The 14,881-nt window shown below is 38.3% G+C and overlaps 1 protein-coding gene across 1 annotated transcript in view; it reads left to right on the top strand.

The window, feature by feature from the left end:
- The window catches only part of PPEF1 (protein phosphatase with EF-hand domain 1), a 112,956-nt gene that overhangs the window by 57,876 nt on the left and 40,199 nt on the right, over nt 1–14,881 (top strand). The window contains exons 6-7 of the mRNA XM_060003015.1: nt 1,989–2,035; nt 13,517–13,683. Of these exons, the coding sequence (XP_059858998.1) occupies nt 1,989–2,035; nt 13,517–13,683 (214 nt within the window). The remainder of the gene's footprint in view (nt 1–1,988; nt 2,036–13,516; nt 13,684–14,881) is intronic.

Here is a 14,881-nt window from a genome sequence, read left to right as displayed (position 1 = left end):
TCAACTCTTAATATTCTGAAAGCAATTCATTTATTAGCATACCAGCTGCAACAGTTCTGACCACCCAAATCTTTGGGGTTTTTTGTTTTTTGCTTTTTTTTTTAACTGGAACCAAAGCTGCTAATAGTAGCTTGTTTTATTGATATGAAGTGAAATACTTTGTCCATTAAGGCATTGCAGATATTCTAAAGCTCCCAATTAAACAAATTCTACAGAATACCTGACTCACAGCATTTTTATTATTATGCTTGTCTCCCTCTCAGAAATTCCTCCCTGCCATCAGAACTCATATTTTTCTGATGTAGCCTCAGAAGCACTAACCACACACAGATTTGGCAAACATATACAGGCCTCTGCTGTGTCAGCCCGAAAGGCACCTTTATTCTCAATGGTGTACGTTGGTGCCTCTCCTTTAAAGCAGCATAATGTAGCTGCTGAGTGAATGAGCTCATATTTTCTTAGCTGAAGTTGTTTTTTTTTTTTAACCATCTTTATTGGAGTATCCTGAAGAAAATTAGGAAAACAAAATAATTAAAAATATATATTTAACTGATAAGTAAAGTCCTTCCATTTTTATTTCCTTAGATTTGGAGTGAGAGCAATGAGATTTAAGTATATGGTAGTATTAATATGCTCTTAATATTGTAGTCATTTTATAAATAAGTGCTGGTGACGTAGGATTTTAATTTTATTATTCCCATTATAATTGCAGTCATTTCTTGCCTATATTTGGTTAAGTTTGGTTGTAGCATTTTAAGCAAACTGAGGAAAAGTATTCCTGAATTAAATTATATTTGGTAATTAAGTTGGATACAAGGAATAAAAACTTATGATCAGAGGTTATGAAAGTCAAATATTTACCTAGAAATAGTTATCCAAATAGGGCTTTTGAATACTCACATATTTACTCTTGTTTTTAAATTAATGGCTTCATCTATTTATATGTTTTCCCTCAGTTGGCTGAGTTTTATAAAGCCATGCTTTCATTTTTGTTTTCTCTAATAGTCTCATCAAGAGAATGTCAACTATCTACTCAAAATTTTTAAGTTTCAGATGCTACTGCTGGAGCATATTTTTGAAAATGTGGCTTTAAAAACCTTTGCATTTAGCAATTAAACTTAATTATTGAGTGCTACTATGCAGCAGGTACTATGGGAGGCATTTGGGGTTTAATGCCAATATAGATGATACTGCTGTTCTCCTAGAGATTACAGTGTAGGTAGTACAGAACAATCACTAAGAGCTTCAATTTTTTTTGTGTGTGTTTTTTTGTGGTACGCGGACCTCTCACTGTTGTGGCCTCTCCCGTTGCGGAGCACAGGCTCCGGACGCGCACGCCCAGTGGCCACGGCTCACGGGCCCAGCCGCTCTGCGGCACGTGGGATCCTCCTGGACTGGGGCACGAACCTGTGTCCCCTGCATCGGCAGGCGGACTCTCAACCGCTGTGCCACCAGGGAAGCCCAGAGCTTCACTTTTGAAGAGAGATAAAGTTGAGTTTGAATTCCAGCTCTGCTACTTGGTAGCTGGGCAACTTTGCATAAGTTACTTAACTACTCCGAGCCTCATTCGTAAAATGAGTCTGATGAAAACAATACCCATCTCATAGAGTGGTTGTAAGGATTGAACAAGACAATTCACGTAAACCCTTAGTTTAGCACTTGGCAGAGAGTGGCACAGAGCACTTGGCACAGAGGCCCATCCCGAAGGGAGGCCCATAAATGGCAGGAGTGAATAGGTAATTGCCACATTGGATGCTGTCCCCTATAGGAAAGGGGACAAAGTTTCCATAGAGTGCTATGGAAACAAATTGTCTGTTGAATTAATATCATCATAGGGTAAAAACCCGATGTCCTGAAAACGCTTGGAGTATATCAGTAGTATTTCAGTTTTTAAATTCTGTTACGTAGCTTTTCAAATTAGAGTTTTTGTCTTTTCAGTTTTTAAATTCTTGTTCCTACTGAATAGCGATTTTTCATTTCATTTCCAGGTGATTTGCATGGGAAACTGGATGATCTTTTTTTGATCTACTATAAGGTAAATGATTATTTTGCTAAATATTTATATTTTTGTTGGGGGAAGGCAGTCCTAGGACAAATAACAATATTAGTTTTATTAGGGATAGGTACAAATACAGATATAATAGGACAGTTTTTATCCAAGAAGTTGAAAGATTTGGTTTTTTCACACGTTTCACAAAAAAATTTTAAAGATTTAATTTGGGCCTTTGTTTAATATTATTGTTATCTGTAGATCCATTAGGATTTGTACCTGATTGTATTTATGTTCTTTATTATATGGCAAATGTCTAGATGGCAGAGGAAGGGGAGGGAAACAGTCTGTTTTATTTTATTGTTATTTGGTTCAGAAGTGAGCATGCCACAGCAGTCTTCTCCTCCATTGTGCACTAATGATGCATGAAAGTAGTCCCCCATAGCAAGTTCCAAACTGCTCTTCTCTTCTCCACCCTGATTCATCATTGCCAGGCTCAGCTGCTCTTCCAGTGCTATGACTCCTCTTTGTTGGTTGGGTTTTCTTTTTTTTTTTTTTTTTTTTTTCGGTACGCGGGCCTCTCACTGTTGTGGCCTCTCCCGTTGCGGAGCACAGGCTCCAGACGCGCAGACTCAGCGGCCATGGCTCACGGGCCCAGCCACTCCGTGGCATGTGGGATCTTCCCGGACCGGGGCACGAACCCGTGTCCCCTGCATCGGCAGGCGGACCCCCAACCACTGCGCCACCAGGGAAGCCCTCTTTTTTTAAATAGTATTGACATATAGTTGATTTACAATATTGTGTTAGTTTCAGGTATACAGGAAAGTGATTTGGATATCTGAATCACTTTCCTTTACACCTGAAACTATGCTATACAGTAAATCCTTTTTATTTACCTATTTTATATATAGTAGTGTGTATCTGTTGATCCCATACTCCTAACTTATCTCTCCCCCCACTTTCCCCTTTGGTAACCATAATTTTGTTTTCTATGTCTGTGAGTCTGGCTCTGTTTTGTAAATAAGTTCATTTGTATTATTTTTTAGATTCCACATATAAGTGATATCATATGGTATTTGTCTTTCTCTTTCTGACTTACTTCACTTAGTATGATAATCTCTAGGTCCATCCATATTGCTGCAAATGGCATTATTTCTTTTTTTTATGGCTGAGTAATATTCAATTGTATATATATATATATATATATATATATATATATATATATATATACCACATCTTCTTTATCCATTCATCTGTTGGTGGACACTTAGGTTACTTCCATATGTTGGCTATTGTGAATAGTGATGCTATGAACATTGGGGTGCACATATCTTTTCAAATTAGAGTTTTTGTCTTTTTCGGATATATGCCCAGGAGTGGGATTGCTGGATCATATGGTTACCATATTTTTAACCTTTTTTTTTTTTGGCTGTGTTGGGTCTCCGTTGCTGCGTGCAGGCTTTCTCTAGTTGTGGCGAGCGGGGGCTACTCTTCATTGCAGTGTGCGGACTTCTCATTGCGGTGGCTTCTCTTGTTACGGAGCACGGGTTCTAGGCACGTGGACTTCAGTAGTTGTGGTGCATGGGCTTCGTTGCTCTGTGGCATGTGGGATCTTCCCAGAGCAGGGCTCAAACCCATGTCCCCTGCATTGGCAGGCGGATTCTTAACCACTGTGCCACCTGGGAAGTCCCTATTTTTAACTTTTTAAGGAACCTCCATACTGTTCTCCATAGTGGCTGATTTACACTAATTTACATTCCCACCAACAGTGTAGGAGGGTTCCCTTTTCTCCACACCCTCTCCAGCATTTATTATTTGTAGGCTTTTTGATGATGGCCATTCTGACTGGTGTGAGGTGATACCTCATTGTAGTTTTGACTTGCACTTCTCTAATAATTAGCGATGTTGAGCATCTTTTCTTGTGCCTTTTGGCCATCTGTTTGTCTTTTGGATAAATGTCTATTTAGTTCTTCTTTGGCTGCAGTATTCTTGAGCTTCCACCCCATAAGAGGTTGTCTTGTGAATAAGATAACATAAATATCCAAAAGCATTTTTTAAAGTACTAAATTATAATAGAAATACAAGGTTTTCATTTCATTCATTCAGAATGGGAGCTTGGAAGGGAATGGAGGAAGCCAAACCAGGAGTGGATGAATGGAGCCAGCACTTAGGAAGAGGTTCAGTTGAGACTGCAGGAGGCCTAAGCAAAGGTCTAGGGCCTGGTAGCCAGAGAGTGGGGTCAGGAGAAATAGAAGGCCATCCAGGTAGTGAGTTGGTGTCAGGAAGTCCAGCCAAAGGTTTGCCGGCAGGGAACTGAGGGTTCTGGTAAATAGGGCAATTCTGGAGATCAGCTACGGAATCCAGTCTGGGCAGGGAAGGAAGAGGCCAGGATGGCAACCAACTGGGAGAAATGGGTGGAATGAAGGATTGCCATGCTCTCTGAGGTCAGGGCAGGAGGCCCAGGAAGCAGGATGGCTGGGAAGTTGCAAGGGGAGTAGTCCTAGGGGATGAATGAGTCCAAGGTGGAATCCAGCATGTGGGTGGCTGAAGTGAGTGAAAGAGAATATTAGGGATGAGGAGGTCAAGCAAGTGGAAAGCAGGTGTGTTAAGTGGGTTGGCCACAGGACTGAGAGATGAGATGCAGAGGAAGGACGTTTAGTTAGAGCTCATGGGCCTAGAAGGAGGAGAGGCTGGCAAAGTGTTAGTCTGTTGGTGGCTCTAAAGAGCAAGTGGACCCACCCCAACTCCTGACCCTGAGGTCTCCATCCTGTGAAGAGTGGGTCCTTTCCTTCCAGAGGGCTGCAGGAGTCAGGAGTCTGGCACCATCCCGAAGGGAGGCCCAGATTTCCAGAGGGAAGTCTTTCTGAATGAGTTGAAGGCAAAAGGGAGTTTATTTATGCAGTTTGAGGAATGAGATTTGTTTAAGTCTACATAACACCATATAAATGTTCAGAAGTACAGTCCTGCTATTTTTGACAATTACAATCTGAGGAAGGAGGAGGGGGTGGAGGTATGTGGGGAATAGCCACAACAGAAAATCTGGTAATTATTTTTCTAGAGGTCTTGGAAAATACAAAAAAGGGAAAATAGTTGAGTAAATTAAATGGGAAAAGTGACTTCCTAGGCAATTAGAAAATTTTTCAAGAGGTAGTTGAAGATATTAAGGTGCGATCAGGGAAAGGACTCTGGAGTAGATAGATGCAAAAAGAGAATGTTTCTTTAATTCCATTGGCAAAACTAAATGGAATATATAAAACTGGAAAGTGCTAATGTAAAGATTGAACAGGAGGAGGTGGGTGGTAAGAAGTACTATAAAAAGGACTAAAGGTGAAATTATAGCATTCACATGAAAGCAAGAAATATTTTGAGTGTTAACCAATGACGGTGTTCAGGAAGTGGAGATTGAGAGCCCAGCGATGAAAGAGTATGGAACTGTTTTTGGCCCCAAAGATATCACAGTTTAGTGGGGTAGGTCACCTAATGAAAAGACAAGACAGTTCAGGGTGAGACATGTTATAACTGGGGTAAACAACGTCTAAGTCGTGGGAGACTTCCTGGAGGAGGTGACATTTAAGACAATCCCTTCAAAGAGTTTTAGTAATTTGATAAGTGCCTAAATCATGAAGGAAAGTTCTGAAGGATCAGAAAAGATTTTATTCCCACACCCTTTTTGTGGTGTGCTGCAATAAATGATGGAATCCGTACCAGTGATCGTTTTTGATTGTTTTGACATTTTTGGTTTCTTTAATATTTGGTTGTCCTTACAAATTGTATCATTTAGCACCTTAAGACTAAGCTAGACAGTTTCAGCTCACAGTCCTATCTGGATTTGAAGGGAATTCTTTCCTCTGGGTTCCACACGGTTAACCATGGCACACCTTTCCTAAAAGGGCATCCCAACTTTATATGGCTTCACATATCATCAAGTGAAGCAATTTACATGGCATTAGTTAGGTCATATTTTTAGACTTTATTTTCTGAAAAGGTTAATTTTAATCAGCCACTCTTGCTTAATTAGAGTGACCAGTTTGGAATACTTCATTCAGATCCTTTTCCTCATTGACGAGAAAGCTTGAAATTTTAGACCAAGTATTGGCAAGTTAGTTTGTTAAATTGATGCTGTGTGTGGAAACCTCCTACAGTTGAAAAAGAGCTGCACATGGACAGAGAGAAGCTAATTACCTCTCACCCCTATGGGTGTCATACTGATGCTGTCCATGGAAGCCACGCAGCCTTGTTTTCCTTTTCTTTCTCTCTTCTCCACTATCCTCCACCCCACGCCCTATGCCCCAAATTTTCCGGCTGTGAAGGTCATTAAATATTTTCTTTTTTCTCTATTGCTGATATGCTTCCCACTGCCACAGTAGTCAATTCTTTACCTTTTGAGATTAAGGCAGTGTGTTATAATCAGAACAGATCTCTAAAATAGAGTTTGCAAAAGAAATAAAAATTAAAATTATGTGGAGTTGAGGTCCAGAGGTTATTGTTTGATGTGCCTCGGGAAAATGCCCCCCCAAAATTGTGATAACTTCTAGATGTCTTATGTAAAATACTTCAGTGGGAAATAGGTCTCCTTATCTCTACTCAAGTTAATTAATTGTGATCTGCTATTTTTTTCCCCCTGAAGGTCATCTAATGCTGTTCAGAGTTGTAGTTACCCCAGGTTTTCTGTATTTGTCACCTTGATCACCATGTCATAGATGGTTTGTTGTATATCAGCTGCAGAATAAGCCAGAGAGTTTGATTTACTGGAACTGAGTGAAGGATGGGTTCCCTCAGCAGCAGTGTTTGCTTCTTTGAAGAAAATCCAGAGAAATCTCAGTAGCGTAGCTAGAAGCCTAAATATCCTAGAGACCCATGTCCCAGGAGACTTAGCTATTCTTTTTATCTGTTTTCCAATTCTCTTATTATTCTAAGACTAAAACGTATTTGAACTCAGACTATATAGAGTAATACAACTAGTCCTGGCTCAACAATGCAGTTCTTATACATCCAAGTAAGTCTTGCCTTTGCCTTCAGAGGCTCAACACTTACAGAAGTTCAGTATATATTTAGGACTCCTTTTAGAATCACTTTCACAGACAGTAACATTTTCTATTGAACGAGCTTCATTATCACAAATCAATCTTTTGAAGTCGTGTGATTTTTTGAAAAGGTTAAAACTTATTGGGTGTCAAGCATGCCATGTAAGGTGGATGGCTTAGCTGACCCTTACTATTAGGGGCTTAAAATTAGGTTTGACTAAAGAAATTCGGTATTCGTTGCTCATAGTAGAGGTGAAATACTTATAAAGTTTGGTTTAACTGGGGATGAGTTCTACTACCAGAAAATTGGTCATTCCAGTGGAAAGTATGTTTACATATTTTCTCAAATTTTGACTGTTGCTTTTCTCAAATTTTGATATTAAGGTTTTATTGATCTTATGAAATAAATTGGAGAGATGTACATCATTTTCTATGGTTTGGAACTTAAATCCCTTGTTCTCAAACTTGGCTATACATTGTAATCACCCAAGAAAATGGGGAAAAAAACCTACTGATACCTGAGTCCCACTCCCAGAGATTCTGATGGACACCTAGGAGTCTCCATGTGATTTTAATGTGCAGCCAAGGATGGGAATCGCTGGTTTAAGTAACATTAAAACTATTTGCTCTTAAAAATTGAGATAGAGCTCTGCTATAAAGCAACATGCAACCAATGCACTTTCGAAGTTTTCTACTTCTTTTGAATCAGTTCTGGTAGCTTCTAATTTTCAAGAAAATCCTCCATTTCTCTAGATTGTCAAAGTACATTGCCACAGATGCCAATATTATGTTCTCTCTCTCTCCTCTCTCTCTCTCTCTCTCTCTCTCTCTCTCTCTATATATATATATATATATATATATATATATAGTTTTAAAATTTACTTCTGTATATCTTTGTCTTTTTTCCAATCTTTAATCTTACATTTATTCTCTTTTTTCACTTATCCTCAATCAGGCTCATGGTGAGTTTTATCATCAATTTTATCAATTTGTTCTTTCAAAGAATCACCCTTTGGATTATATAACTTTCATTTTTTTGTTTTCCATTTCATTAATTTCAGCTTTTATCTTTATTTGATTGGTTTTATTTTTCTAATGTCTTAAGATGAATACAGTCTTTCACGTGCATCTTCTTTAATAATGAAGGCATTTCAGGCAATGCATCTTTTCTAATTTTAGTTTTAACTGAGCCTTCTGTTGAACTTATAATATTGCTATTAATTTCCTCTTTGATCCAATGGTTATTAAGACTACAATTTTTAATTTCCAAGGATCTTAATTCAAGAAGCTGGAATTTTTTGAATCATATTTTTATTTACTTCAGATTTTATTGGATTATGATATGAGAATGTGTTCTATGAAATGTTTCTTATTTTGAATTTGTTAAGGATTTCTTTGAAATCAAGTATATGATTGATTCTCATGAAGCCTCTGTGGACAAATGAAAAATTAATTGTATTCTCTATTCATAGGATGCAAAGTTCTTCATATATCTATCTATTAAGTTCATTAGTTATACAGTTGACCCTTGAACAATGCAAGAGTTAATCCACGAATAACTTATTGTTGGCCCTCTTCATCCGCAGTTCCTCTGTGTCCACAGATTCAACCAACCATGGACCATGTAGTACTGCAGTGTTTTTTTTTTTACCTATTATATAATGAAATTTATTTATTTATTTTTTATTGGGGTATAGTTGTTTTACAGTGTTGTGTTAGTTTCTACTGTACAGCGCAGTGGCGTTCCCTGTGCTATACAGCAGGTTCTCAAGTACTGCAGTATTTACTATTGAAAAATATCTGCATATAAGTGGACCCTTGCAGTTCAAGGGTAAACTGTATATTCAGTTTTTTCCATCTATATCTTTCTAAATATGTATACTGTATATTTCTTTGTAATAAATTACCCCAGTACTTAGTGGCTTAAAACTGCAAACATTTAGTATCTCACAGTTTCTATGGTTCAGAAATTTGAGTGCAGTTTAGCTGGGTGGTTCTGGCTTAAGGTCTCTCATGAGCTAGCAGTCAAGCTATTGGCCAGGGCTGCAGTCATTTGTAAGGTTGACTGGGGTTGGCAGACCCATTTCCAAGATTGCTGACTCACATGGCACAGCATTTAAGTTCCTTGCTGGCTGTTGACAAAACAGCCACATGGGCCTCTCCACAGGGTACCTGAGTGTTCTCATGACATAGCAGCTAGCTTTCCCCAGACTGAGTGATCCAAGAGAGAGATCAGATAGGAGGCTGCAGTATCTTTTATGACTTAGTCTCCAAAGTTGCACACCATCACTTCTGCTTTTTCTTATTCCTTTCTTAAAAGTAAATCACTAAGTCCAACCCTCATTCAAGGAATGGTAAATTAGACTTCACCTTTTAAAAGGAGTGTCAAATAATTTGTGGACATTATTTTAAACCAATAATTTGATCTGAATGATTTACTATGTTTGTATTTTTAAAAAAATCTTCTTGAATTTATAGTAGCTAAATATACAAAGCAAAAACTTGTTCTTTTGTTTATTGAATACAAGTTTATGAATTGTATCTTCTTTATAAAGTGCCTGTTATTATGATATAATGTTGCTTTATCATCATGTTTAGCACTTTTAATGTTAAAAATTCCACTCTATCTAATATTAATATTTGCATTTTTGCTTTTTCTTTGTTGTAGTTACCTTGTTTTCAGTCTCCCTTTATTTTTTTCATGTGTATTTCTCACAAACTATACATACCTGAGTTTTGTGTTTTAATGTAGTCTGGTAGTCTTGGTATGTTAATGGTAGAATTTAACCCACTCACATTTAGTATAACAACACATATTTTTGAAAAATGTCCTTCTATTTTACTTTGTTTACTATTTATTTCTCTTGGTTTCATCCTTTTTTCCTTTCTTTTTGCTGTTTTGGTGAAGATTTTAAAATTATTGTTTTCTTTGGCACTTTTACTGTGCTTTTCCATTCATTAGTCATTGTCTTCCCATTCCTGACATTTCTAATAAATGATGTATGTATGTATACTTCTCAAATAGCTATAACTTTATTCCTCCACCATTAGCCTCTCTCTCCTCCAGTAAGACAAATGTATTTGTTTTCACATTTTCCATGTACATCTCCCATTCAGATGAGATTTGTAGAGAATTTTACTTTTCTCCCTTCAGCTCTCCTGCAAATCCTTAGCTATTGTTCATGCCATATTTTTATTTCTTGACCATTATTAGATTTCCTTCATAGTATGTCTCTTCTATTTCTTGAATCCTTGCTTTGTACTTAAACACAATTTCCATATTATTGCTATTGATTTATATTTAATTATATATTGCAAGGTTCATTGTTCACATCTGTATTCTTTCCTCTTAGTCTTTCCCTGGCTTAAGGACTTTTTATTGTTACTGCTATTATTTGGTTAGAATATTGTCTTGAGTATTTTCCTCTATGGGGCATGTGGGTGTTAGATTCTCTAAATGCAAGCTGCTTGAATGCAGGGACTTTGTATTGTTTACTTCTGTGTTTCTAACACCCTAAAACTGTATCTAGTACATAACAAGCAATCAATACATGTTCATTGAGCATAGAAATCATGAGCTCTTTCAAACTTCAGGCTGAAGTCTCTTTTTAACCATAGAAAATTCCCTCTCTTATTTATGTAATTATTGCCTCTTCTCCATCTGTTCCTTTTTCCTGATTCTGGAATGCTTATTATTGGCACATTAGTTCTCTTGGCTCTGAACTCTAATCTCTTACTCATTCCTCATGATTTCCATCATTTTGCCTTTTGCTCTGTGTGAGAGATTTTTTATCTGCTTGCTCTTTCAGGTCAGTAATGTATTTTTCAACCATTCCTTCTTTTAGTTAGCGCCAATCTATGCTATTTTAAATTTGAATAGCATATTTTTCATGCCAAGAATTATTAACTTTTTGTTCTTTATTTCATGGTACTCTTAAAAAAAAAAGTGTCCTCTGTCTCCTCCAGCGGTCTTGTCTCATTAGGGGATCGTACTTTGGCAGATCTGATTGGTCTGCCTCTCTCTGGTTACTGGATCCCCTTAAGTACTAGGTTATTTCCATTTTTAATTTTCTGCTTAAGCTAGGTTAAACCTCTCCATAGTTGGAGGCACAACACTTTCTACTCTTGCATCAAGAGTGTGAGAGGAAGTCTCTATGTTCCTAGGTGTCTCTAAATACAAGTATTAGTATTCTTTTAGCTTCAGAGATGTAAAAGAAGTTCTCCTATACTTTTTCTGGTAAGATCCAGATCCCTCTCTCCCAAGCAAGACCACACACATGCTCTGAGGCAGGGTCTCCCCTTAATCAAGGAGTCCACATGTCCTCTCAGACCTAGTTCTTCCATGGCTCTCTGCTGCTGCTCCTTGAGCCCCCTTCAGTCTTGGACATCCCAATAGAACCTATAGCCTTCAGCACCTCTCAGACTTCTCCAGCTTACTCATCCCAGCCAGCTGAAGGCTGAGGGAAGGAAGTGTATCAGAGATGCAGAATCATTCCCCTTTTCTTTACGTTTTGATGACCAATAGCCTATATTTTTATAACTGGCTCACACTATCTAAGCCCAGTGTGAATAAGGTTATGTGAGTTAATGTATAAGAAAATATAAAATAATGGGATCTTAAAAATAGAAATAACTTGGAGGCCATAATAAAACGAATCTCTTAATTTGTATGGTGCTTTATGGTTTTCATGAAATTTTATACACACAGTCTCATTTTAGTTCCGAAGTAGCCCTGTGTGATAAGTATGGAAGTTATCATTCTCATTTAACAGATGAGGAAACTAGAGTTCATAAAGATCAAATAACTTGCCCAAGGACAGGCACATGAGTAAAAGTGGAGCTGAATTAGAGAATAAGTCTTCTGGCCCAGAACACTACACCACTGCTTGCTTGTTTGTTTCCAGTTGCCTTCAGGACATGTTTCATTGCATAATGATTTCTGGAATCCCTAAGTTACTTGCTACAACTTGTATTATATTTTTTCAACTATTTCTATCATATTGATATGAAAATTTTTAAATGTATATAAATACTAGGTGGTGAGTATAAAGTAATAAGATTTTCTTATGTAATTTGAAATCTAACAAAAAAGGAATTTGAAAATCATTTGAGAAAGATTAATATAACTAGAATACGTGCATTATTTCTTGAAGGTAACTTTTTTGAAGGAGGACATATATTAGGATGTATGAGTACTTAAAATTTTCTCTTTGTAATGTATTTTTTAAACATTTGAATTTATCTTACTATGCAATAGAAATGCACTCAACCATTTCCCTACCAGGCATGACGTGTTTTATCTTAGAGTTTAGTAGTACAGAAGTAAACGAGCGAATAGCTGCTATAAAGACCAGACCTTTGTCCTGATCCCAGTCCTTTTTTGTGCTAACACTGTATCTTAAAGTATTATCTCATACTCAGGAGTGGTAATCAAAATATTTAACAACAAATATGGCCCTGGTCAGTGAGAAGTCAAAACACATGCCTGTAACACCTGGTGTGATCATATCAGAGTGTACTGATGGTGTGTTAGCCCTGCTCACAGTTGGGCAGTACCTTACACTTTCCTGAGTGCTTTCATACCCGTTCTCTCGTTTGCTCTGGGGTGGGGGTGTGTGTGGAGAATATAGTGTCATTCCCTTTTTTCAAATTGAGAGAATCACAGCCCAGAGAAGTTAAATAAGGGTCCCTTAGAATGAACGACATTTGGCTCTTAGTTTAGTGTTCTTCCTTGGGTAGAAGTTTCCCTCTTCTACCTAAGGAAGAGATGAGAGTAACCATTTTTATTTTATTTTATTTTGTTTATTTTATTTAATTTTTGTTTGTTTTTTAAATTAATTAATTAATTTTATTTATTTATTTTTGGCTGTGTTGGGTCTTTTTTCACTGCACACGGGCTTTCTCTAGTTGCGGTGAGCGGGGGCTACTCTTTGTTGTGGTGCGCGGGCTTCTCATTGCCATGGCTTCTCTTGCTGCAGAGCACAGGCTCTAGATGTGTGGGCTTCAGTAGTTGTGGCACGCAGGCTCAGTAGTTGTGGCTCACGGGCTGTAGAACGCAGGCTCAGTAGTTGTGGCACACGGGCTTAGTTGCTCCACGGCATGTGGGATCTTCCCGGACCAGTGATCGAACCCGTGTCCCCTGAATTGGCAGGCGGATTCTTAACCACTGCACCACCAGGGAAGCCCGAGAATAACCATTTTTAATAGGACAAATATCAGGTTCTTTCAGAGAAAACTCATAGTAGGTGGTGGTGAGTAGAATGAGCAATCCCCATCCCCCTGGAGTCTTCCTGTCCCAAGCTAATCCTTCACTTCCAAGGTCCCTTGCAGGAGATGCCTGCCCTGGAAAGTGAAACTGGCTTGAGTGAGTGAGCAGATTTTTCCCAGTGGAAGAACTAACTCAGCCTCTTTTCTCCACATCCACATGGACATTAAGTACAAAGCGTTACTTTTAAAAGTACATTCTTTTAACTGCTTGTTTTTCTCCTTCTTCCTTCCACAGAATGGTCTCCCCTCAGTGAGCAACCCATATGTTTTTAATGGTGATTTTGTGGATCGAGGAAAAAATTCCATGGAGATCCTAATGATCCTGTTTGTGAGTTTTCTGGTCTACCCCAATGACCTGCACCTGAACAGAGGCAACCATGAAGATTTTATGATGAATATGAGGTAACCTAGGCCTGTGGATTTCCTCTTTTGTTTCCTGTTCTGGAAAATGCTGCCATGTTTAGCTCCTAGCGGAGAGTGAGAGGTGAGTGTAGAGAAGCAGGGATGAGGAGAATCTCAAGGAAGAGCTCAATTCTTACAGCGATTTACCTCCCCCAATCTTCTGCTGTGTGAGTGAGTATAAATTGCTCTAAAGTTCCCTTCCTATCTTTTCTTCCCGTTCTTCCTTCGCCCTTCTATTATGTTTCCTTCTTCCCGTGCCCAGCCTTCACAAGCCAAATTGTGTGCCGAGTAGACGTGTTGGGCCAGGTTTGGAGGTGTGGTGGGTTGTATGAGCAGGTTTAGATGGACTCATTCTCTTGCTACTCTTTTGGCTTGCATCACATGTTGTCTCAGAAACTAGTACTGTGTTTTTCACTGATGTGTATATTTTTTATGACACGGTGATTGCTTTTGGCATAGTTGTTCATAAACGTATTTGAGAACAGCTGTAACATAGCATTTCAACTATCTGACTCACTGGAGTTTTGGGGAATAAAGATTGGTTAAATGGTTTACCAATTTTTGCTGAAAGGCTCAGTAAGTGACAAATGTTCTCCTTTCTCTTCTTTCCTCCTCCTCCTCCTCTTCCCCTTCCCCTTTCCCTTCCTCTTTTTCTTCCTCTCCTTCTCCTTTTGTTTTTCTTGTTTCTTGTTTTATGAAAAACAGAATCCAGTTTGCTCTAGGGAAGTAGAAGGCATGGCATGTTTCATGCTATGGTCCTGGGCTTTTGGGTGCCTAGATCAAAGCTCAGCAGCTGATTAGTTTTGTCTTTGGGGCAGTTTTGGCGCTTGGCCTGAACACAGTTTCAATTCTAATCCTCAAGTATGGAAGCAAATGATAAGATTATGAAGAAAAAAAAAACCCAAAATCTCAAGGCTACTTTCAGAGACCCATTATATATAATATAGCTCAATCTGTTTATTTGGGCATGCCATTTATCCTTCCATTTATTTAGCTAGTCAACTGTATTTATCTAGTGCCTACAATGGTTAGTGAAAGAGACATGGCCCCTGCCCTACTGGAGTTTACATCTAACAGGGAAGACACGAGTTGAGCAGGTTTTTCAAGTGTGATGAGTTTGTAAAGTGGGGGATCCAATCTGTCTGAGGGGTGATTGGAAGGTTCTCCCATAGAAGTACGGCATTAGCCTGAGACCTGG

This window comes from Delphinus delphis, chromosome X (genome assembly GCF_949987515.2).
Source record: "Delphinus delphis chromosome X, mDelDel1.2, whole genome shotgun sequence".
In the NCBI taxonomy this organism is placed as follows: Eukaryota; Metazoa; Chordata; class Mammalia; order Artiodactyla; family Delphinidae; genus Delphinus; species Delphinus delphis.
The sequence above is the reverse complement of the archived record's forward strand: the minus strand, read 5'-3'. Positions and strand labels throughout refer to the sequence as shown.